This window comes from Macaca mulatta, chromosome 11, assembly GCF_049350105.2.
Source record: "Macaca mulatta isolate MMU2019108-1 chromosome 11, T2T-MMU8v2.0, whole genome shotgun sequence".
Lineage (NCBI taxonomy): Eukaryota > Metazoa > Chordata > Mammalia > Primates > Cercopithecidae > Macaca > Macaca mulatta.
In genome coordinates this window covers 26206427-26233470 of record NC_133416.1, presented here as the reverse complement: position 1 = coordinate 26233470, position 27044 = coordinate 26206427, and the positions used below count along the sequence as shown (strand labels likewise).

The following is a 27044-nucleotide window of genomic DNA, read 5'->3' as shown; positions in this document are numbered from 1 at the left end:
GAAGGAAGTGTTGTGGCAGTTAGTAAATACTTCCCTGCCTCCCATCTCACTGGTCTAGAATAAGAATGAATGATTTTGTAAACACTCTTTGTTGAACAAAAAATAACAGCTTTTTCAAGGTCAGATTAAGTTGTAAATACTACAAGAAAGTTTTTTAAATTAAATATTTTAACTTGACTTTATTTCTATAGAAATAATTTAATGAAAGGACAAGGAATTTTCTATTTAAAATATTTGCCACATATTTTTAACCTCTGGTAATATTCTGAATCAGACTCAAGTACAAAGAAAATGTTTAATTCTTGTTCAATTATCTAAGCTCATTTTCATGTAGGCTTTAGCTCATCAAAACAAAATATCCTCCTTTGGATTTTTTTTTTATTTTATTTAAGTATCCTAAGGATAAATAAGTCAGAATTATTCACATCTAAATCATTCATGGAGTTGTGAAAATAGACTTGAAATATTTGAATATTCTCACCTTTTCTTTTACTACCTTGCAACTTTGTTATTATAACTAAATGCCCAAATTGGGTAATTTGGAGAGATGAAATGTTTTAAGATTAACAGTGATTGTAAAATTTATTCAATCCATAATAAGCTTTAAACAAATATTAAACTTTCAGTCAGTTGCTCTGAGGTTAGCTTATAACCAATATTTCTACATTTTACAATAATCTTACTTTCAATAAAATGCAAATTTGTTTTAATGGCAATCATTTTTATATTGAGTCTATTTTTTGATGAAAGAAATCTTAGTTATTTCTCTTCTTTTAAACTGCCAACAGTATTTGCTATTCATAGATGTTCTGTCTTCAATAAGGTCTATCAGAGTGTAAAACTAGATGGGTATTTTTCTTTCCTCTAAAATGGAATGGTCTTTCATTATGCAGTGTTCTTAGGTGAATTCTCTTGTTTAAGAAGCCAGAATACAAGAGAGTGCTATATTAGTGTATTATTCTCACAACAAACAAGCACTGTTCTGTTGCTACCTGCTTGGCCATTGTTTCTGATTGTGTGTGCTTTGCAGTGGTATTTGGATGGTTTCCTGCTCTCTGCTAGCACAAAAAGGCATTTCTGTTACAATGGCCCCTAACCACACAATGACGGCATTAAGGATTTATGTGGAGGTTTCATTATTTTCTCCTCTTTTGTTCCTTCCAGGATGTCTTCCAAGCGACCAGCCTCTCCGTATGGGGAAGCAGATGGAGAGGTAGCCATGGTGACAAGCAGACAGAAAGTGGAAGAAGAGGAGAGTGACGGGCTCCCAGCCTTTCACCTTCCCTTGCATGTGAGTTTTCCCAACAAGCCTCACTCTGAGGAATTTCAGCCAGTTTCTCTGCTGACGCAAGAGACTTGTGGCCATAGGACTCCCACTTCTCAGCACAATACAATGGTAGGTTTCTCATGGTTTATTGTGCCTACACTCACTTTTTGACCAGTCTACTCCTCTAATAGTTTGGCCTCAGTCCTTTGCTTTATAATTAACATCTACTTAATAAGCCATGCACAAGATTCACCCCTGGCATCTTAGAATTCTTTAAATTTGTTCCAATAAGCAGCATAAAATATGCTGTTTTCTGTGTCTTTTGTATTTTTCAAGACTTCTTGCATTTGAGACACTTGCAATTTAATTAGAGGGAAAAAACATACGAAATATAAAAATAATGTTAAAGTAAGATATTTAAAATTATTCAGCCTGAAAATTTGGTGTCATCATTTTTCTAATAAAAGTTGTTTTGTTTTTGTTTTTTTTTCTGATAGAGTTACAATGAACATAGTTTGAACATTTCCACCATGATAAATCAGTGTTTTACTATTTGTTGCTTTGCCAAGATTGGATTCTGTAATATTCCTTAACAGTACTTGGAATTTCATAGAAGAATATATTTCATAGAGAGTATAGTTTTCTAATATGACTGCACTAATTTCTAACTCAGGCCTATTCACACTGTTGTTTTGTTAATTCACTAATTGTTTTTTGCATCCTATTCTGGAATATGCAACTCTGGGTAAATCCTCTGACCTCTTATCTTGGGGTCTGGATCACTGTAGAAAATTAGGGGCCGGGCGCGGTGGCTCAAGCCTGTAATCCCAGCACTTTGGGAGGCCGAGACGAGCGGATCACAAGGTCAGGAGATCGAGATCACCCTGGCTAACACAGTGAAACCCCGTCTCTACTAAAAAAAAATACAAAAAAACTAGCCGGGCAAGGTGGCGGGCGCCTGTAGTCCCAGCTACTCGGGAGGCTGAGGCAGGAGAATGGTGTAAACCCGGGAGGCGGAGCTTGCAGTGAGCTGAGATCCGGCCACTGCACTCCAGCCTGGGCGACAGAGCGAGACTCCATCTCAAAAAAAAAAAAAGAAAAAGAAAAAAAAAAGAAAATTAGGAAACCAGGACTTCGTGGATGAGAGGAAAGAAGCCAGCATAGCATCTCTGGCTGCAGCTTAAACAGCACACACAAACACAAATAAGTCATTGTGGTCCTTCTTAGCAACTTAAATACATAGAATCATAACGTTAAGGAGGTGGCAGGGCACTTACCTACCATTAAAGGCACCCTCACCTTTTCAACATGGCTGCTTGGGTGGATGTCACATTTTTGTGATCATTCCACCTTTTCTACTTTACGGATGTTAGTGTTGTTAATTTGAACCTGAATTACACCAACAAAAATATATTTTAGCTTACATTCTTATACCTTTAAGGACAGCTCTGATTCTGCTAAATCTTATTTTTCCTCCAGGAAATTATTGCCTGTCATAAATATGTCCACTTGTTCGTGATTTTGAATTACTGCATGTGGAATTAAATCAAGAAGAATCAGATATCTTCTGAGAGCTGTGTAATAGATTAATACTTTGATTTTCATATTAGATTTAAATATTCCCATTCAACATTTCAGCCTCATAGGTCAAGATTTCTTTGGGCATTTGACAATGCCAAGATTTTTCCACCAAGAATAATGTTTTAGGCTGGGCCTGGTGGCTCACACCTGTAATCCCAGCACTTTGGGAGGCCAAGGCAAGTAGGTCACTTGAGGTCAGGAGTTCAAAACTAGCTGGCCAAAATAGTGAAACCCCATCTCCACTAAAAATACAAGGATTAGCTGGGCATGGTGACACGTGCCTGTAATCCCAGCTACGCAGGAAGTTGAGGCAGGAGAATCGCTTGAACCCAGGAGGCGGCGGCTGCAGTAAGCAGAGATCATACCGCTACACTCGAGCCTGGTGACAGAGTGAGACTCCATCTCAATAATAATAATAGTAATATTTTAGCTAACTCATATGTCAGACATACAGAACTAGTGTTTTTAGCATTCCTCATGGTGTAATAACTCATTTAACCTTCACAGTAATTGAGTGAGGTATTATTATTAATTCTGTTTTACAGATGAGAAAACTGAGGCAAAGAGAGATTAAATAACTTGTTCAGATCAGCTAATTCATGGAAGGACCAGGGTTTAACCAAGCAGTCTGTCTTTGGAGTCCATGCTTACAAACATTATGCATGCTGCTGCTTCACAAGAGCACAGGCATATTTTATATTCTGACTATCTATTTCTTTGCAAGTTAAATCTTACTGCGCATCATTCCTCCCTCTCCTTTTTACTATGAGCTTACGTAAGTTATGTATGATGATCAAACTTTTTATCTTCCTCTTACAAAGGTTAAACTAGGGAAAGGGGAAAATGAGTAGTACACAGGTCAGTAGGGTAAGGAAGTCAGACATTCCATTTGGCATGACATCACTCCTTGTGCCTTTTTCACATTTAATGCTTTCATCACTGTCCTCTTTCAGAAAATATCTAATTGGGAATAGTGTGATAGTACCATACACACAAATATATACATTTGAAGAGATGAATATAGATAATTATGACTAGAAGAATAACAAAAAGATAAAGGGAAGATGATTTTAAGTATACTCAAGGATGGGTATGAGGAAAGTATATTAAATTGATACATAATGTAGTTTCATGAGGGGATGCTGTGATGCAGATAGTTAATACAAATGAAACCATTCCTTTTTTTTTTGAGACAGTCTCACCCGGTGGCCAGGCCGGAGTGCAGTGGCGCAATCTCAGCTCACTGCAATCTCCACCTCCCAGGTTTAAGCAATTCTCCTGCCTCAGCCTCCCAAGTAGCTGGGCTTACAGGCACCTGCCACCAAGCCCAGCTAATTTTTATATTTTTAGTAGAGACAGGGTTTCACCATGTTGGCCAGGATGGTCTTGATCCGCTGACCTCGTGATCCAGCCACCTCGGCCTCCCAAAGTGCTAGGATTACAGGACTGAGCTACCGCACCTTGCCAAAACCATTGCATTTTTAATGGAGAATTCAGTCTAACTAAAAAATGATGAACTGCCTACACTGTACCATGTTTTATGCGTGGCACTGTGGAAATTGATTTGAATAAGATACAAACTTCTTTCCTCGATGAACTTCATCTAAAGCAGAAGTTCTCTTTAATTTTTTATTTTTTTAAGAGACAGGTTTACGCAGGCTGTAATGCAGTGGTGCTCACTGTAGCCTCGAACTCCTGGGCTCTAAAGCACAATTTCTTAACTGGGGTCTATAGATCTCCTAAAAAAAAGTTGAGAATTTTTCTATATGTGAGCATATCAGAGTAGCACTGTGGTTTCCGTTGGATTCTTAAGTAGATCTGTAACCTAAAAGGTTAAGATCTGTTATTCTAGAAGTTAGTACAGTTTGGATACAAATGATTGTTTTAGTGATATCAGCACTTATACTTTTCTGTTATATTTTTAATTAGTTTCCAAATTTGTTTCTGCTCTGCTGCATACGTTTCTTGATTGCAGCTGTTTTTTCTGTCTTGAGTAGATAGTTGGAAGAGTTACCTATATGGTCTCAAGCATTCAACCTCTTTCCAAACTTACTTTCAACTTCCACAAGACTTGTTTTCCTGATAAATGACTTGGATTGTTTACGTCACTTTTGAAACTAATGTGTGCTCTGTTGCACATAGGATTTAGTCCAAAACACCTTTTCTTAGCAAAAGAAAAATCTCTGTAGACTAGCATCAAACTGTGGCTTCAGTGTCTTCTATTAACACATCCTACTATGGACACAATGCCCTGGTGATGCCAAGCTTTTCACACATGTTCATGAACATACCAGATGGCCTTTGAATGGCACAGTTTTATTCTTTCTACTTGGAAAACTCTCTATTTTCATATGTTACCTTCCTGGTGAATTATGTTTCCTCCCACAAGACTCGGTTCAAAAAATTGCTTTTTCTTAGATGCTTTTACTGACCTCCCAAGGCAAAATGGTTACTGCATTATTATTTCATCCATGAGAATTATTTATATATTTTCTCATGATCTACGTTATAACTTATTTATTGACATATCTGCCTTTTTATATACTGTATTCCTTTTTGAAGGCATAGTCATATATATGTATATTTATGTTTCTGGGATCTAACATATACTAGATATTCAGTTTATGATTATTGACTAAGTGAGTTTACATGGATAAGTAAATATGTTTTAGGCAGAGTAGTTAAGGACAGTAATTAATAGTGATTTCATTTTCTAGCAATTGTAGAACTAAAGTAGAATCTACTAATGTATAATATATCCAGAAAGCAGAAAGTCATGATATATTCAAATTGTCAAACTGATTAAGATTTATTTTACTCATGTATCAAAATTATTGAATATATTTTTAGTATTCTTCAATATAAATAATTTCTCTTTTTATTCTGGCTACCAGGCCATTGTCATATTCACAGAATAGGTTATTTTATTTCAGTAAGGAAATACATTCTCTCTTTTTTTCTATTCCATATCTTGGAAAACAGAGAATGCTTCATAGTCTTTATATCACAGGGTTCAATTTAAGAAAAAAAAAAGACAGTTTTTCATTGTGTATTTGTGTGTGACATTAATACTTCATTCTTAAATAAAGAAGAGAGATGCTGGGAGGTATATATTTTGTATTACCTGAATAGGTTAGCGACAAAATACAACTGTTGAGTAATCCCTGTAATGCTGGCTTGAAGTTATGGAGAAATGCTTTTAGTATAAAACTTAAGTTGGAAAGAGTTCTTGAGATAGAAGTTCTGTACACTTAATTACAATTCCCATATAAAGACTTGGAGGAATTAGAATGCTTTGTTCAGTTTCAGGTTATGCAAATGTTAAGGTTTGAAACTGAGTCAGATAAAGATGTAATTCTTCCTTTCTGAAATTGTGTTTATTGCCTCAGTATTTTGGAGAAATAAACTAAATGCCTAAAAGCGACTTCCAAACAACTGTAAGTGGTATAAATACTTAAAGTTCATTTATTCTTGGAATATTTCACTCAGTGTTCAGAGTGTATTACAGATGAGCTTTCTTAAGCACACTATGTACTTATACGTATATTCATAAAATATTGTCAGATTTCTAATCAAGGTAAGATTGAGACAGATTGTTATAAATCTATGAAAAAGACTGATTCTGTTGGTTCCTTCTCTGAAGCTTTCATAATCTTGCCAAGCAATTAAGAGCAACATTTGATTCTCATATAATCTTCACAAAGTTGAAAGCAATGTGAAAGTCTGATTCTGACATTAGTGAAAAGGCAGTCCTGAGCTTTATTCTTATTGGTAGTTAAATCTCCAATGGTCTCATTTATTGTTTTTCTTTTTTTTTTTTTTTTCAACTTGACTTTGGAGGCTGTTGCTTCAAAATTTTAGAGACAAGCAAGGATCACTGTAATTTTGGGGTGACTTTTAATAATAGTTTGGATATAGATGGATTTATTTGATGATGGAAAGGACTCTCCAGAGTGCATCCTCATGTCAATCAATATGAGAATTTGTGGGCACCAGAAAGGAATAGAGTACCTCTGAAGAGAAATCGAGTAGCAATATCAGAAGCAGCTGGGGTAACTCTATGGTGGCCATTTTGGTGCTCGTTTTCTGTCTGGTTGTATGCTACTTCTGTTGGTTAGGTGGTTGTTCCAGTGTCAAATGTGATGTGAAATGAAAGTCTTGACCACCTGTGGTTGTTGAATAATCAGTTGTCATTATTTAAATAAAAAGCATATTTTATCTTAGCCAAATTTTCTTTTGATTCCTTAAAATACTGGTGTGTTGAGTGAACAGTGTTATTATTATTATTATTATTATTACCATTATTATTGAGATGGAGTTCCACTCTTGTTGCCTAGGCTGGAGTGCAGTGGCACTATCTCGGCTCACTGCAACTTCCGCCTCCCACGTTCAAGTGATTCTCTGGCCTAAGCCTTGCGAGTAGCCAGGATTACAGGCACCCGCCACCATGCCAAACTAATTTTTGTGTTTTTAGTAGAGATGGAGTTTTGCCATGTTGGCCAGGCTGATCTCGAACTCCTGATCTCAGGTAATCCGCCCGCCTTGGCCTCCCAAACTGCTGGGATTACAGGCGTGAGTCACCATGCCCGGCCAATATTTTTATTTTAAAAAATAATTTAGGTTTTTCATTCTAGAGGTAGCTGAATTTTATTATGAAATAAATACTGTGTGTGTATTTTTTAACGTATGAAGATCTATTGGATTTGAAAATGTGTTATTAGTATCTAATTTATTGTTTATACTGATGGCATTTTCTTGAAATTGTTAAAGAACTCTGAATATATAATCTCTTAGTTTGACTTTGTCATATATCTTAATGTTAATATGCTTAAACATTACACATATACTGATTATCATAAAGCAACATTCACCGTGAGTCAGTTTTCTTCCTGAAGTCCATCAAAAGAAGAAAAAAGTATCTTTTTAAGTTGATCTTCTGTAGAGTTTGGAAATATACCTGAGATCCTAAGTATAACATTATAGCAAATCTCCGACATATGAAATCCAACCCTAAACACTGAAAGAATTCATTCAATGCACATGATAGAGAGGCTTTTACTTGCTCAGGCTCACTGGCAGCTCCTGGGATGCTTTATTTACCCAAAATAATTTTAATTGCTGTATTATAGCTATGTCTTGAAATACTCTTTATATAAATTTTGCTTACAATCTAACAGTTAGTTATGTGTTTTCAATGTTTGACTAGGATGGTGTTATGCGTGTAATACTGTTCAGAAAATTTAACAAGGAAAAGAGAAAAATGCATGTGTTACTTAAAAATAAGTCACAGAATAGGGCCTTAATTACGGTATGGTAAAGATTTCTATTTTTATATGGTGCTTTTTATAAGCTTTAAAATTTCTGGTTACCTTTGTACATCAAACTTAGCATAAGTTATTGTGATGCTATAATGCATATTGTCGTTAAACCAGTGTGGTTGTTGTGCCAGTTCTAATAATGAGAATTTCATTGTTTAGGGAGAGCATTCTCCTATACTCTAGACAAAAGTGTAATTACTTTTGAACGATGTGGAATGTGCTCAGTTTAATAGCATGGAGAATAGATTCAGAAACATTCAGATAAAGTAAGCTCGGAAGCCATATGTGCAGTGTGGCAGTATAAAATTATGATAGTAGGCAGTATAATTCTACACACACATACCCGATTTCACACAGTTTATCTATAAACTGTTGTTTCTGTAAGAGATAGGCTTGCTTATCTGAACAAGGCTAATTCAATTGAAACAAGGTAAAAATGCTGACAAGCATGTATTTGTTTTTTATGGTAAATTGATGTTTATCATACAATGAAATTACATTGTTACAAACAATATTCTGTAAATGTTGTCACAAAATACCACATGAAGCTGTTTATCTAGATATAATCCCAGGCTTGTGTTTAAGTGTAAGTGGTTCAATCATTATACTTGCATTGTTTTGGGAAATTACCCCCAGGGCTAGCAGGAATGGGGATGTGTGAAAAACAATCAGTTGGAGTCCATCAAAGCCACTGGATAAGTTGTGCAATAGATCATTTTGTCCTATTGCTATACAATTCCATTCAATCCAGTGGTGGGAGAAGGAGTCAAATGTTAAATTGAGAAAACTTTGATTCATTCATATGATGTCCACAGTATTTGAAGTACTTCTGTTGAGAGTAAAGTTAACTGGACCTTGAGAAATTAATGAGTATTCTCTCACATGAAAAAAAAAAAAAAGTGCTATGGGAGTTGTGAGATAGTTCAGGACACTTAATGAATGTCTACTATTATCCCCACACAGTGTAATGCAGTGATAGGGGGTAGGGGAACAAGCAAGTGCTTCCAGTGCCGTGGTAATAGGGGGAAATGTGTTAGCTTGAAAAGATTTGATCTAATGGAATCTAATGACTTTCATTTAACAGGGAGTGCTGCAGACAGATTCAACTCAAATATATACAACGAATAGTTATCAGTGGAGGTATAGAAATGAATAAAAACTAGTATCTTCCCTCATGTAGTTTTTTTGTGTATATGTAGTATGAAGGTAAGAGAAGCACAAAATCACTGTAATGTAATATAAAATATTAGAACCCTGATACAGAGCCTCACAGTTGAAAAGTTTCTCATTTGTGGTGATCAAAATAAAGTAACTTGAAATTGTTTCCACTGAAAATAATTACTTGACATCTAGCTATATATATATATATACACACACACACACACACACACACACACACACACACAAATACACACACCACACACACTGGACCAATTACCATTAATTCAAGGTCTTTACTTTGTACTGGAATATAGTTTTGCTTTTGCCATACAGATTTCTTTTCCAACAGAATTAACTCAGGAAAAATAAAAAAGGATGTTAAAAAAAGGGAAAAAATTGACCACAAAATATACTATGAAGCCTTTAATGTAAAATGTAGAAAAGTTAGGAAAATATGCACCTCATGTTAACAGGGATAAAAACAACTACTTTAGATATTGAAGTTTTAAATGTTTCCTTTCTTTATCTGGGTGACCACCTTGAATGCAGTGGAGAGAATGATGAAATACTTGGCTGGGATACTGGAAATAGCAAGGACGCTAAGAAGCAATGCTGTAGACTTGCATGAATGCTGATCTTGATTTTGTGGCATGGATAGGTGGTCATCTTTATCTCATTTGTTATTCTCAGACATGCATTAAGAAAGGATTACTTATATTTAGAAGTTAAAAATAATTAGAAGTTTCTTTGCAATCCCACTTTATTATAGACATTTTGTTTTCAATTCTTCATCTTTTCTTTGATTATTTTCCTCCTTTGCTTCTCTTTTTCCTCTTTCTTTCAATTTGCCTCCATCAGAAAACATTCTTAATAGATCTTCTTGTGAATCTCAATAGAGCCATTATTGGAAAGGAAGACAGGGTAGGAGAATCAGCACCATTGTGCTCTGATATATACTTCCTTCCTCTTATATGTTGCCTCTTGGGGCTTTGCCAGACCTTCCTGCAGTCAGTCTAGGTTTCTCTTACTGCATATGATTAATAAAGATCTGTTGTTTTATGATTAAGTTTTAACTCGTTTTTAGTCACAGAAACTATGTAGTGAGTTCTTCACAAAACTATGTGGTATATTCAATTTATTCTGACATTGTATTATTTTACTTCTCTTTGGTGATCCAGTGTTGATAATAAATGGTGGTTTTATTTTCAGTGCCCATACTTAGCTAAACAACTCTTGAAACCCTGTATTGTTTCCCAAATTTTGTTTCGAAATCTTACCTAAGTAAATCCAAATATCTGTGAACTTATGCTTTAGCAGATACTGGTGTTCTTTATGTGCCTGTTACTGACTTTCACTTCAAGTTATTTGACAGCATGTGTCACTATTTCCAATCAGTTTTTGATTTAATTAAATCTTTTTTCTTCAAATTTATTTCTTTTTTAATTTTGAGATTTTATAGAGATTAGTAAAAACTTTAATAAATAGGGAAGGAGATCATTTATAAAACTGAAAAGTAATCTTAACGTTAGTGTCACTGTATAGACTCAATATAAGTGATAATACCAGTGCATTTGTCATTATTTTTTATTACACTTTCAAATGACAGCCACTTAACAGAATCCAAAAAAGAAAAAAAAAATTCTTGCAGTGTTGGTGCCTGTTTCTAGAAACTAGAGTGAAATCTGTAACACGTGGTAACTCATTTGTCCATGGAAACTCAAATGTATCAAATAATGCTTACACCATATTTCTTCTTGGCCACATCAGTTAGATTCAACTACCTATTGTACTTAAAAAGGGATCTTTGTATAACAACCTATTTAAAAAATACAACCATTGACACTTCATTTGGATCTTAAGAAAGTCAAGTCTTAAAAATAATATAAGGGAGTATAGTATTGGATTTTCTTTTTTCACATATTTTGACAATAATATATTCATATGGCTTACTCTTAATAGTATATACAAGGACAAATACTTGGACTTTGAGGTGATAAATTAGAAATATTAAAATGATTCAACAGTAAAGAAAATCTTACAGAATGATGAGTGGGAGCATTTTCAAGAAAAAATGATTCCTTCAGGAATGCAATCAGAACTAAAAATGCTTGGGGCACCATTGGTGGTACATTAGGTAAATTAAAAGCATTCAGTGTATTTAAACCCTTTCCTTCTTTCACAAGCCTGAGATACTAATAATTTGTACTGACATTAAAGCTGCCATTAAAACTCAATTCATGATAGAATTTTAGTATACTACCCATTTTAATCTTTTTTTTTTTTTTGCCATTTTCTTCCTATTTCTTGTTTTGGAAAGCAATTTTTTTTTTTTTTTTTTTTACTGTATTTTACTAGAGAGAATGGGGGAACATTCTTTGGTGTTTGAAATGGGAAATAAATGTAAAGCTAACTTAAGGTGACAATTGTAAATGGCCCATTTGGTTACACATCTCCTTTGTGTGCAAAATGCTTTTTAAAATTTTCCCATAGACCATTTTTAGGAATGATCATGTGAGCAGATGAGGTGTGATATAAGGAGAGCAGCCTTGGCCAGCTCTGTGACACTGACATCACATGATAAAGGAAATGAACACAAGTGACTAGATTTTGTGTCTTATTTAGTCAAGGCTGCTTCCGTGGCAGCAGGGCAAACCATATTATCATTATATAGAGAAGCAGTGTTTACTTCAGTGTCTCTTCCTAGCTCTTAAAAATCCAGCCTGTCTTGAGACAAAACAAGTAATCTTGTTTGTTGATATCCCTAAACTACAAAGTGATATTCGAAGGGTTAATAAAAACATTAAAATGGAGATAGGATATGAAAAAGATGATAGGGGTATAGCTCCAAATATAGCTTTATAAAATTATGTAAAACATAGAAACTAGGTACCACGTGAAAATTCAAAACCTATTGTTAGTATAAGAAAAATAAGTTACATTAATTTTAGCATTACACTTACTGTACAAAGCTTTGTAACCACCTCTCCAGCCACTACTAGACCTTTCCCTCTGTGTAAACACACATCCTGGAGTAGGAGAGATTGCTAGGCTGTTATCAGTATTCATCTTCAGTCCTTGTGACAGTGGCCCGCATGCCTTGCACCACTAGGGACATGGAAGCTGGAGAACATGCTTGTGTATCTGAGATTCTGATTTCCCCAGGGTCATCAGTAGAACATAAAAAGCAACGTTGAAAGCTTTGTTGAATATATCTTATAGCCATCTTCAGTCTGATAGGTGCAACTTAAATATGGAAGATTTCAGTCAGTGCTCCTTAGAATAAGATATCTAATAATTAATAGCAATGCATAATATTTCAATGTTTTCTGGGTACCAGCCACCCTACATTGATTATCTCAGCCAATCCTCTGTTAATCCAGTGAGTTCAGCAACTACAGTTATACCCAGTTTACAGATGGAAAACATTCATAGTTAAAATGACTTACCTAATAAATAAATGATACAGTTTGGGTTCATGGTTTTAGAACGCAAGCACTTAATAACTCTGCTCAATTTCTGCACTCATATAAATGTTAAAATCTTTTTAAAAATATTTTATCAGAATAAATAACTTGAACAGCCTTTAGAAATACTTGTGGGGGAGGCAGGTAGAACAATCTTTACTTGATTATTTATTTTATCCTAACTTAGGGTTAACTTAGTTTTCTTTTTTCTTTTTTTTTTATTATTATACTTTAAGTTCTAGGGTACATGTGCATAACGTGCAGGTTTGTTACATATGTATACTTGTGCCATGTTGGTGTGCTGCACCCATCAACTCGTCAGCACCCATCAACATCAGATATAACTCCTAATGCAATCCCTCCCCGCTCCCCCCTCCCCATGATAGGCCCCGGTATGTGATGTTCCCCTTCCCAAGTCCAAGTGATCTCATTGTTCAGTTCCCACCTATGAGTGAGAACATGCGGTGTTTGGTTTTCTGTTCTTGCGATAGTTTGCTGAGAATGATGGTTTCCAGCCGCATCCATGTCCCTACGAAGGATACAAACTCATCCTTTTTTATGGCTGCATAGTATTCTATGGTGTATATGTGCCACATTTTCTTGATCCAGTCTGTCACTGATGGACATTTGGGTTGATTCCAAGTCTTTGCTATTGTGAATACTACCACAGTGAACATACGTGTGCATGTGTCTTTATAGCAGCATGATTTATAATCCTTTGGGTATATACCCAGTAATGGGATGGCTGGGTCATATGGTACTTCTAGTTCTAGATCCTTGAGGAATCGCCATACTGTTTTCCATAATGGAGAAATAGGAACACTTTTACACTGTTGGTGGGATTGTAAACTAGTTCAAACATTATGGAAAACTTAGTTTTTTTAAATCTTTTTAACTGGCTTTAAATGGGCCAGGAATTTGACTGTTTTTAGAATAATAGGCTATTGGGCAACATATGAGATTCTAAAGGGCAACTTGTTAAACCTTTCATGTAGTAATTAGTATTAATTTATTAATTTGTATTCTGGCCATAAGAGAATTGGTATAGGGTAGTAGTTAAGCACATGACCCTGAGTGACAAAATTACTGGGTAAATTCCAAGGTCTGTTTGAAATCTGTATTGCATTTGGCAAATTATGGAAATCGTTTTCCCTTATTTTTGCCATCTGTAAAATGGCAGCGATAAAAATAGTATCTAACCTAGAGGGTGCGTACAGTGTTTAAGGAAATCAAGACACATAAAACGTTCTGTTGCTGGCCTCTGCAGGTACTCAGTAATTGTCAGTTGTTAGTTAAACAAGTGCCTAGAGAAATGTTTAAGTTCTGTGATCTAGCAGTGTGTTGTATGAAATGTCAGCTGGCTTCAATGCTTATAAATTTAAGTCACCTATAAGAAAACCTTAAGCTAAAGAAAAAAAAGACATTTGAAATGAGAATCAAATACTGTAGAAATCTCAGTCTCTTGTCACTGAAAAATCATTTATTCAATCTGAGATATTATCTCTCAAATATTTATAACAGATTCAGTTCTTAAAAATATTGTTTATTTGCAGACAGTATTTTGCTTAATGCTGTTAAGGATAGTCAGCAATAGCAACCACCTCCACTAAAACCACCACAACAATATCTACCTAAACCAAGTCAAAAACCATGTTTTGATAAGATTATGAGATGCATAATGAAGCGGTATAGAGCCTAAGCTTGCCCTTAAACTGCTTGGGTTCCAAATCATGCAAGGTGTGTGATCTTTTTGCGGGATCCCTCTGCCTTTGTGTTCTCATATTAAAATGGTCATAGTAATAAGAACCTCTCCATATGAAAATTCTCAGAAATTTTCATATTTTCAGAATTTTCACAAATGGCTTTGCACCATGGCTGGCACATAGCAAGCACTGAATAGATGATATAGTTCTTATATAGTTTGTCTCTTTTTACTAATTACGATTATTTATCAGAACGAAAGACTGTATTTTCTTATAGGTTTCCAATAGTCATGTTTTCCTTTTAATAACCTAAAGGAATATGACTCACGTGACTCCCCATTTTAAGTGATTCAGTAGTCTTACTGGGAAGGTCTGTCAATATCCTCGGATGTAATTCACCTTGAACAGGAGATGCAAACTCATTTAAAGCAGAAAGCGCTGTGGTTCTATTGGGATAACATGTTTGTCTGTTTATCATTATCTTTAGAATCTGGCACAGTGCCTGACACACAGCAAGTATTTCAAGATAGTTTAATGGATGAATTCATGAATGTCTCTAAAGCCTGTGCTCACAAGACACTTTAATTGTAATTTTCCTTATTTAAATCTTGAAATAATGATATTTAATGCATAAGCAGCTGATATAATCATTAAATGAGGTAATCACCTAACATAGTACTTTTATGTAGTGGGTTTCAGTTAGTGTGAACTCCCTGTCCATCACCCTTGTAATCCTCTCAGCAACTCACTCTGATAAATCGAATCATTCTTCTGTAGCTTCATATACTATACTTCTTCAAACCGTTTACCAGAGAAAAATAACAATATCAACACAATAACACAATACCAAACAAAATTTCGGAATATAATATATTTTAAAATTGCTTAATTTTCTTGCATGAACATTCTAAAGGCTACATGATGATATTCTTTTAGGACATAGTTCAGGGGTTTGTGTTTATTACTGTGGTTTTTTTTTTTTAGTATATCCGCTTACTTTTTAAATATTTCATTTCACTTAAAATTCCTTTTCATTCAGGGATTTTAGGGGTACTATGAAGGATTCAGTCCTTCATTTGTTATCATTTTGTTTATTGCTTTTTAGGCTTTTGATCTTGCTTCTGTGTTATTAGCAAGAGGGGCTTAAAATGATGTTAAAAAGGATATGATATGGGAGAAAGGCACAATACATGTGGATGTTTATAATATAACAGCTCGCCTGTTAGAAATCTGACATGTTGCCTCTCAAACTGACATACCTACTGAGGACGTGTATATCTTCAACTGCTAATTCTTGATGATTAAATATGTATCTCTGCCGTTTTTGGTGGGGAGGGTAAAACCTTGACTTGTCACTTTCCTAATGTGCTTCATGTGATCTTTTTATTTCGTATCATATAAATTCTTCCCTCTTCACTTATGTCCTTTTCAGTGATTCTATAATTATTTTTGTTTTAGATAGATAGACACATGTTTTCGCCCCTTTTTACATATGGTGTTTTTGCTTCATGCAGAGAGAACTACACAGATGACACTTTGAAAAATCCAAATTTTATTCAGTTTTACATTCTTAGGTTTATAACCCTGAATATCTCCAACATGTCCTTACCTAAAATGCTTTATTGTTTTATTACTAGATTTATACCAGTAGGAATACACCAGCTTTCTTAGGGATAATCTTTAAGCAGAACGTACTTAGTAAGAGAAGCTTTGAAAACTATCTTTCCTAGGAAAGTAAATCTCAAATCATGAAACATCAGTTTAATCGTTCCCCTTGACAACTTAACACGACAGATTGAAATATAAAAGCCGATGCAAGTGGGATCAATGGATTATCTAAGTCCCTGAACATCTTCTCTTAAATTGGGGGACTTGACAGACAGTTTGTGAGAGGGGTGTGTATTGTATGTCCCTTGTCATATGCAGAGCATTAAGTTTTCAGAGATTAGTGCTGAGTGGATGTGGTCTACCTGTACGTGATGAAGCAAAGAGAAAGAAATTGCGAGGGAATGAAAGAGAAAAAGAGGGGGCCAAAGGAAGAGAGGGATAGAGAGATTTACACGTGAGAATCCAGGGGGCTTTGTCATGGCAATTGTATAAAGTGATATACAGTGCAAATCGACTTGAGCATGTCCCCGGATAGCAGGCGGTTTACAGCCTCCAGGAGCTGAGATTACTGCTTTATCTTGTCATACTAAATTAACATGGCAGCACACTGTTAAACAGTGGTGACCTCTTCATCTGGGGAAATTGCTGCCTAGAAGATAAGTGGTATTTAAGACGCTGTCTCCCTTTCCCCACCCCTCTATAGGCTTAAAGCATTTTGGGGTTAGACAGTAGCAATATTTAAATAATTACAGAAAATAAATTTATATCAAGGAGACAATAGATAGGTTTCAGTTAGATCAAATGGCCACTTTGGGTAGAAATAATTATTTTATTCAGTGTTCTAAAAATGTTATCTTTAGATATCAGAATTAAGAATATATTTGTGATCATTTCATTTTAATCTTACTGTTATTCTACAGTTAGTCCATTCATTTGTGTAAGCATTCATTTCTTTACTTTCCATAAGATTTGCTTGGTGGTGATCTCTATAGAGGAAAGCAAGATGGCATACTTGTTCCCTCCCACTGGTCAGGTAGGGGGATAGTTCAAGAGAACTAGGAAGGGGATTGTGCCTTATATAGAGGTAACAAGGTTATTGCTTTTTCCCCACAGTTTACCAGGTGCTACTTCATTCCCTGTATTATTTTTACTTACTTATTAAAAGGGGAGATAGAGAGAGAGAGAATGAGAGAGACAGAGAGAGAAAGTTGAGGTTAATTTCTCACGCCTCTTCAAGATGCGGATATTCCCTTCTTGTGTTTTCTGTAATCTACATATAGGAAATATAGTAGGAATTATTTCTCCTATGTTATTCTTTCTCCTATGTTAAAATGTTGATAAAACAATCAAAATCCAATATGTAATTTTCTTCACTCAGTAAGTGCTATTGGAATTTGGGTCAAAGGAAGGGGTAAATTAAAGCTTCATAATACCATAATATGGGTGTCCATTCACTTATGTCTTCAGCTCAAGACTGAACTGCTTCCTCACCAACCTCTAAAGTTAAGGGTTCTTAACCTAGGTGTTAAATCACTTTAAGGGTTGAAGGATGAGCTTTTTGAAACCTGTGAACCCCCTGAAACTGTGTGATATATGCACTTACATATTGTTCTTGGGAGAGTGTCCACAGCTTTGATCATATTCTTTAAGGGGCCTGAGCAATTGAAATAGATGATTGCTCCTCTAGAGCTTAATTCTTTCTTAGGTATTGCTGTGCATCCTCACACTGGGACTATATATCTGGCAGCTGACTTACAGTCACAGCTATGATCCTGGTTATTTTGTTATCATGAAATATGTTCACTTAGCTTGCCTTGGAGACTTTTTACAAGGCTGCCATGCTGGAATTAGTCCTTCAGTCCACCTACTGCTCTTGACCACTTAAAACTATTCCTGCAGCATCTTTTTAACCTACTTTTTGAGCCATAGACTCACTATAATTCTAGAGTAAGAGTGGGGTTCAGTTCTCCAGTGCCCTGGATTCAAGGCCCTGACTCTAGAGATACAAAAAGACTATTTAGCTTGTGAGGTATATGAAACAAGTGCAATGTATTTTTTCCATTTTTCTTGATAAGTTGCTTTCTCCTACTCACTGTCTCCTTCCCACCTTTTTCCCAAGTCAGCATGTTGTGAGACTGTGAAAAAGAAAACATACATTAATTTAAGATTGGCCTCAATAGTTACATCTGTCCTATGATGCCCTGGTACCATGCTGCGTAACTAATACACGATTTTTAATGTCAAAGCAGTTAGCTTATGTTCAGTATTTGCTTATGTTCATATACATGGCATTATTTCAAAGAAAAGAAAATTAAAAACACCTTGCCAAGTTGCCTTTCTATGCTATATATTATTTGGGAACTGATTTTAAAGAGTGATTATTTAAATTAGTATTTTCCTCCTTTTTCTTCCTGTTAATTTCTTCTTTTCTAGTTTTTTTTCATCAGATTGGATATATTAGCAACTCTTTTAATTAAAATAGAGGGTCACTAAGTAGCCACTACCTCTTACATTTAATTATTTCTAGCACGGAATTAATTCTTTTAGTTAAGTTCAGGACTTAGAGGTAAGTTGATATGGTGTTATCAGAAACATTAAACTTTTCCTTATTCTCATTTCAAATTCTTATTTATTTAATAAATATATTTAGTGAGCATTGTGAACACTCATATTAAAACATGAAAGGATTTCTTTCAAATAAATATTGTATTTGATATGGGAAGCCATAAAGGACACACAAAATTTTATATTTTATGAAGCAAAAGCATGTCAAAAAGTACAGGAGAATATTCTGGCAAACTTCACTACTATCTCCTAACTCAGAGCTAAAAAGAGTAACTTAAGGGACAGGCAGACACAGATACCTGAAACATGGAATGATAGTCTTATCCTAGGATTGGATTCCTGCAATAAATAGAATATTTAATATTAGAGATTGTTTTTGAGGAGTTCTTTAATATTTGGAAAGTCAGTATGATGTAGTATTTTCTACCAACAAAGCAGAATTTTAAGGAAAAAGAGAATAAAAAATGTAAACAGATAAACTTATATATATAGCTTAATATAATAAAAACAGCTGTCCATACTCACACTAAATGGATAAATGTGTTTTTGAAAGATTAATATTTTCTGGATTTGTTCTAGTTTCATACTCATTAAAAAAGACAGAAAGAAAAATAACATGGAAATGTTAAAAGTAAAAGAAAGGTAAAAATGTAATAGGCATCCATAGACAGAAAGCAGAAGTAGCATTATTATTTATCAGACCAAGTTGAATGAAAGTCCTGGAACAGATATTTTTGTTGTTATATAGAGATAAAACATCATAAACATTTATATACTAAGTAAACTACATAAAGGAAAAGGTACTTGAGTATATTGAAGTCTAGAAAAGAAAAAAAATGTTAGAAATATGGGGTGTTGACAGAAACAAAATTATACAGAAATATTTTGAATTATCTGTTTCTCTTTGACAAATGGATGAGGCAGAACACCAAGATGTGGAGGATTTGATAAATAGTTAATAAGGTTGATCTATTATATGTCTGTATATAGATCACTTGAAAACTTTTAAGAAACTATACTACTAATTGATCTTGTGTTTAAAATAAGAATCAAAATTCATTACATGCTTTAAAAATAACAGCATGAAGAGTATATGCCAAAACTCACGTGAAATGATCAGAGTTCTAATACTGATAACTTTAGATGCATTCATTATTAAATAGAATAAATGAGAAAAAAGAATTAAGTATTTAACTTTAGAAGCAGAAAAAATATAATAAAACAACCTCAGTGGAGCCATAACACAGAACCCAAAAAGCATAAGAAAATAAATTAATGAACTGGGAGAAAACTAGATAAACTTTTTTCTCTACTAATAAATGAAAACACAAATGCACAAAATTAGAAGTGATTGTAGTTGTGGAGATGTGATAAATTATTATAGTATATACTGGCATTTTCAAAATTTTGTTCCAAAGAATACACATTTCATATAATGTCCAAGAAAAAGGTTATATAGTGAAATCAATTTAGAAAGCAATTCATAGTATATCCCAATTTTTTGTATTCACACTCCATATGGAATATTGAAGATTTTGAGAAGTCAGTTCTGTTGTTCAGTTTAATCTTGCATGTTTTCCACCTTTAATTTTACATCTTTACTTTAATATATCTCTTATTAAATAAATTACCAGGAAGTAATATCACATTGAACTCACACTGGCAAATGGGGCTACATCAAGCTATTTATTAATAAGGTTGAGAATCTTGATGAATTGTATGATTTCACAGGACTACATACAGAGAAAGGAGGAAACATAAACTGACTGGACTCATGAACAATTTTTTTTTAATTCAAAGAATAATCTCCAAAAATGGCAACTGTAACTATGCAGGTATTTTCAACTTTTAAAGAACAGAGAATTTCCACTCTGAATAAGGCTGTTTTCCAGAGCACAAAAATAAATTTAAACTTTTCCACAATTAGCATAACTGCAATACCAAACTCTCCTCCAAAAAAAAAGGAAAAGAAAAAATAAGTCCTTTAACACTTTGAATAGAGATGCAAAAATTCTAAATAAAATCAGAGAAAGTTTTATTTTCTTTTTTTTATTATACTTTAAGTTCTGGGATACATGTGCAGAAAGTGCAGGTTTGTTACATAGGTATACACGTGCCATAGTGGTATGCTGTGCTCATCAACCCGTCATCTATATTAGGTATTTTTCCTAATGCTATCCCTCCCCTTGCACCTGACCCTCAAAAGGTCTCAGTGTGTGATGTTCCCCTCCCCGTGTCCATGTGTTCTCATTGTTCAATTCCCACTTACGAGTGAGGACACGGGGTGTTTGGTTTTCTGCTTCTGTGTTAGTTTGCTGAGAATGATCATTTCCAGCTTCATCCATGTCCCCGCAAAGGACATTAACTCATCCTTTTTTATGGCTGCATGGTATTCCATGGTGTATATGTGCCACATTTTCTTTATCCAGTCTGTCATTGATGGGCATTTGGGTTGGTTCCAAGTCTTTGTTATTGTGAATAGTGCTGCAATAAACGTAAGTGTATATTGTGTCTTTATAGTAGAATGATTTACAATCCTTTGGGTATATACCCAGTAATGGGATTGCGGGGTCAAATGGTATTTCTGGTTCTAGATCCTTGAGGAGTCGCCACACTGTCTTCCACAATGGTTGAACTAATTTACACTTCTACCAACAGTGTAAAAGTGTTCCTATTTCTCCACACCCTCTCCAGCATCTGTTGTTTCCTGACTTTTTAATGATCGCCATTCTAACTGGTGTGACATGGTATCTCATTGTGGTTTTGATTTGCATTTCTCTAATTACCAGTAATGACAAACTTTTTTTTATATGTTTGTTGGCCACATAAATATCTTCTTTTGAGAAGTGTCTGTTCGTATCCTTCACCCACCTTTTGATGGGTTGTTTTTTTCTTGTAAATTTGTGTAAGTTCCTTTTAGATTCTGGATATCAGCCCTTTGGCAGATGGATAGATTGCAAAAATTTTCTCCCATTCTGTAGGTTGCCTGTTCACTGTGATAAGAAAGTTATCAGTGCCTTTTACTATACTTTTAATAGCCCATGCCTAAAAAGAGTTAGTTTAGGGAATGCCAGGAAAGTTTATACAAAGAAATATGTATTAGCATAATCTATCATAGGGGTCAACAAACTACAACTTGCTGGAAAATCTGGCCCACTACTTGTAAATTTGTGAATAAAGTTCTATTGAACAGAGTCACACTAATTCATTTACTTAGTATCTATAGCTGCTTTTTTGCTATAGTATTTCCAATAGAGGCCCAATAGCCTGTAAAGTCTGAAATATTTTCTACATTACCTTTTACAGAAAGTCTTTGCCGACTTCTGGTTTATATTCTCACTGGCTGAAGGGGAAACCTTCTATGAAAATTCTCAAAAAGGTCTTTGATAAAATTCAGCATCCACTGCTTAAACAGTTCTTGTAAGTAGTTAATAGAGTGATAGTAGTATAATCTCAACCTAGCATTGCTTCAAACTTAATGGTAAAATTCTCTGGTTCTCTTTGAAGTCAGTGGTAATTCAGACTTGCTCACTATCACTACTTTGATTTGATACTATTTTATCAGGTTTCTTCCTGCCTTCTTTCCTCTCTTCCTCCTCCTTTTTTTTTCCTTCTCTCCTTCCTTTGCTTCCTCTTTTTTCCCCTCCTTTCTTCCTTCCTTTCTATGAAGAAAAAACAATGAAACTTTTTTACTAAAGAAAAAACAGTGAGGATTTTTTGCAGAATTATATATAACACATTTTAATCAGGAAAAAAACAGTGGGGTTATTTGGTCAGAATTATGGAACTTAAAATGATCTCCTGAAGTCCTTGGGTATTCTAATGAAAACCTTTCAGTAGCCAACTTTCCTAATGATACAAACAAATGGTTTTCTCTTTAATTTTTGATTTTTTAAAGCAAATTTAATATACAGTTTCTCTTCATAATGCCTCTTTATGTGTTACTGTTTTTATATCAAAAGGTTCCACTTCATGATTATTGAAGAAAAATTTCCTGCTTTCTTATAAGATTGTTTTTACTTCCACAGAGGAGTAAAACTCATCGTCAACTATTAGTTACAGGTGTGACATTACGTAAACCACACAGTCTTAAGATGCACAGAGAAAATCCACTGTCCTGTGGTCAGAACCTTGGGCCATTGTTTGAGAACAATGGAAACACAATCAAGGTTGAAGACCTATCCTTAAATACCTCACTGTTCTAAAATGTCCGTGTAGGCCACATAAAGCCTGAGGTCTTTTGAGCTCTAAGTGAGTATGCACTCAACATATTCCTATTGCCTTTCCCCCTTCTTCTATGGTACTCAGTGGTTTGAGTTGGAAAACAGTATGGATACAGGACATCGAGGACTTTGCTGTAGGTAGAATCTGTTATAGTAGTTTTTCATGATTTATGAGACTAATCCTTTCTCTCAGGACTCCCCCAATCTCGGTTCAGGTTTAAATATCCCTCCATGAGAGTGTATTTGTATTCCGTAGAATCCTTGACCTTTTCTTGTGCCTCTTGGAATTCATCTTAGGATCTGCATCATCTTGGGATCATCTGTTCACTGTCTCCCTCTCCTTATAACTCTAGCTTTGGGCTAAATTCTCTTTTAAGTTGCTACCTGTATTATTTCGGATTTCTCTATTACATGATGTCTTTACTGGATGAAACCTATTATGTTTTCATTACATTTTCTCTTCCCATTCCTTTCATTTTAGGGAAATTTTAAAAACAGAATACTTTAATTGGGCTTCCCTCAAAAGTTATAGAGATTTCTAAGAGCAACAAGGTTGCAGTGGTCTGCATATAGTGCATCACTAAACTTGATTGCCTCAAGTCCGCAATCAGCAGTGACTACCCAAGGACAAAATACGGCACCGGGATTTACTTCCTCTTTGAATAGCTATAGTGTCGATTTACTAGGCATAAATAAATGAATATTAGAATTTATTTTTAATGAGAATGTTTACCTAAGAATTTAGATGAGGAAATGCCATTTTAAATCTTATTGGAAATGAATTGTCTTCAGGTTTCTAGGCCAGAGAAAAATGATTCCCATCTTTGCTTTTTCTGGTATGATTTGGCTTTATACATTTTCTCGTGCTTGTTTTTTTATTCCTTGATTTATTACACAAGAGAATATACTTTTGTGGATCACCATCTTTGAAGTACCTAATGTTCAATCTCTTTTTTATTCAGAAAACCCACTGCAAGGAGTCTCACAGTTAACTGTATTCTTACCAGAAAACCTGTAACTCAGTAGTAAAGTCCATCTGGTGAGTTTTTTTATAATCAAAAGTATTGGGAAAACTTTTATCTAAAAAGAAGGTAAATATTTATAGCACAATGACCAGTTAACCACATGTGGCTTTTCAAACCTGCTTTGTAAATCTCTTGAACAATCATTACATGATCTTTATATACCCCTTTCCACAGTAGTAGCAATTCTTTACCTATAGTCTCTTATACCTCCTTTGTGGCAAAGAAAAGAAAATGCTATAATCTAAAGCAGAAATAATAGAGACTGTTTGATTTAAGGAAGGATATAGGATGGACATTTAGTGTATATGAAAAAGAAATTACAATTGAGCTATTGGTGAGAATGATATACTTGGCACTGAAGACACGGAAACTGGTATTTTATAATAAAAGTTTATAAACATGTAAACAAGTGGTTTATTTTTGGTGTCAGCAATGGCACTGTAGTTATTTCTTTTCTTTTTCTTTTTTTTTTTTTTTTTTTTTTTGAGACAAGGTCTTACCCTGTCACCTAGGCTGGAGTACATTGGCACTATCTTGGCTGACTGCAGCCTTGACCTCCTGGGATCAGATGATTCTCACACTTCTGCCTCCCCAGTAGCTGGGACTGCAAGTGTGTATCACCATGCCTGGGTTATTTTCTGTTTGTTTTTGCTGTTGTTGTTGTTGTGTGTTTCTTTTTTTCTTTTTTCTTTTTTTTTTTTTTTTTTGTAGAGACAGAATTTCTCCATGTTGCCCAGGCCAGTCTTCAGTCTTGAATTCCTAGGCTCAAGCAATCTGTCTGCCTCATGAGCCGCTGCGCCCGGCCTGCAGTCATTTCTTGACCCTTAAATCGAGTGCTCAGAGATGATTTAATGAAAAACTGAAATGTTCAGCCTGAGTTATAGTGAAAAAAAAGCATTTTTGCTTATTAGCTAGAAATAATGTAACTTTTGAGAATGATTTATTGGCGAAGGCTATCTCATATAAAGAAAGTAAGGTATTAAGGTAGACTTTGCTGTATTTTGTAGGTTTATAGAGTTTGAGAACCATGGTCATTTTGACTGTGCAATTAGAGAAAAACATCTTATTTCTCTAGTCTAGCTTTAATTAGTCACTGAATATGAAGATGGATCTTTCAGGAATGTTCATCACTCTTTTAATATCCAGGGTGTATCTGGCTAACCTGGCTCCCTAAGTTGCTACCTCCTTTTCTTGCGTAGTTCCATCTGCAATCTTTAAAATTCTTTCAAAGACATCGATCTTCCCAGCTATCTAAAATCAAGGTTGTATTAGTTACTTTGATAAAACTCACAACCTATACATCAAATGGTTACCAAATGGTCTAGCTAAATAGTATTATGTTTGTAAAAGTGTGTATTAAGTCTCTGACATTACAGTCCAAGAAAATCATGGGAAAACAAATATTTAAATGTGAATTAATTAACCAGTTTTTTTATATTTTTACTGCTAGTGTCTACCTGGAACAAACATAGTTTTCTATTTTTTGGATGCTTTATCTCATATCAAACCGTAAGAGGGACTACATTTTCAGATATTTTAATGACAGCATAACTTCTGGGAAACGGGAAGCCGTCTGGTGACACGTGTGCTTGTATTTTTGAGTATTGATGGTGAAAGCTCGTAGATTTGTTAGTCAGCAAGTTGAAGGTACGGAAGTAGATAAATGTAACATGTACAAAAGATTCAATAAGAATAAATGGGCCTGATGCGGTGGCTCACACCTGTAATCCCAGCACTTTGGGGGGCCGAGGCGGATGGATCACGAGGTCAGGAGATCAAGACCATCCTGGCTAACACGGTGAAACCCCGTCTCTTCTTAAAAAATACAAAAAAAAAAAAAAATTGCCAGGCGTGTTGGCAGGCGCCTGTAGTCCCAGCTACTCAGGAGGCTGAGGCAGGAGAATGGCGTGAACCCGGGAGGCGGAGCTTGAGTGAGCCGAGATCGCTCCACTGCACTCCAGCCTGGCCGACAGTGCGAGACTCTGTCTCAAAAAAAAGAATAAATGTAATATAATGCTTGTGTTAAATCGAGCTTTGCAAATATGTTATACTCTCAAGTATTCTTAGAATAATCACAGGAAAGAAAAGATAGTTGGGGAGAAACTCTATTGTTATAGACAGGGCCAAGGCCAACTTATCCATTGAGAACTGTAGGCACAGTGCCGGAACCCATAATACTTTCAGGGTCTCATGAAGATGTTTTCATTCCTTTTAAAAACAGACAAGCAAGTGAACATTGAGGTTGAAGAAAATGTTTTGATTTGATACATATTAATAGATTAGTTTTTATACCAACGGAATCGTAAAATATAATTTTAAAATATTTTGTTGTATTTATTAATTTTTTTATGGAAAAAAGAGTTTACAAGAGCAAAAATCGTAGGGCCCAAGAAAGTAATGATGTAACCCTGGTAGCAGCATGAAACATAAACAATTTTGAAAAAGTGTTACAAAGTTGTCTTTTATATGTAGCTCCTACCACTTTCCTTTTTTCTCCTCTCATGTCCTCTTATCCACTCTTTGACATTTCATGTTTAATCATTCTGGGTCTGAAGCTGGCATTTCATTCGTATTTACAGGTCAGTTTGTTATCACAATCCTTTAGTAGCTTGAATTGATATTGACCAACTGATCTTCATGATCATCTGCTGCGTAGACCAAAACAAAGATAAAGTTATTTTTCATTTTAGACCTATGATGTTAATTCATTTTGTGTGTTAACATAAAATGTAGCAGTTATACATATAGGTGGTGGTTTCATTCAGAGAGTATGAGAGTCAAAAGCTAGTATCAAAAAGAAAACTTGATTATTTGTAATTGAGATGCTTTTAGTTTAATATATGAGCTATATATATGCATTTATCATCTCTAAATATTTTTCTCACAGCTATTGCTTATTTTTGAGAAAAAATATACTCCTTAAAATTTTTATTTTATAATTTAAAAAAGATAGTAGTCCCTTCATCTAATTCTTAATAGTTAAATATTTCTGTTACATTTAAATAGCTACCAGATTTTCATGGTGGATAACAGGATTTTTATATGATCCCTATAATTATAAAGAGATTTCTTTAGTGGGTGAAGTACCTCATTTATGCACCACTACTGAAGAAGAAGAAAAAAAAACTA

The 27044-nt window shown here is 34.7% G+C and overlaps 1 protein-coding gene across 28 annotated transcripts in view; it reads left to right on the top strand.

The window, feature by feature from the left end:
* The window catches only part of SOX5 (SRY-box transcription factor 5), a 1030085-nt gene that overhangs the window by 668058 nt on the left and 334983 nt on the right, over positions 1-27044 (top strand). For 20 of the 28 annotated variants that reach the window (XM_077953155.1, XM_028829333.2, XM_077953157.1 and 17 more), the window contains one exon: positions 1165-1396. In XM_077953155.1, coding sequence (XP_077809281.1) covers positions 1166-1396 — 231 coding nt within the window. In that variant the 5' untranslated portion in view covers position 1165. The remainder of the gene's footprint in view (positions 1-1164; positions 1397-27044) is intronic. The other 8 variants (XM_077953163.1, XM_077953164.1, XM_077953161.1 and 5 more) reach the window with 1 other exon arrangement.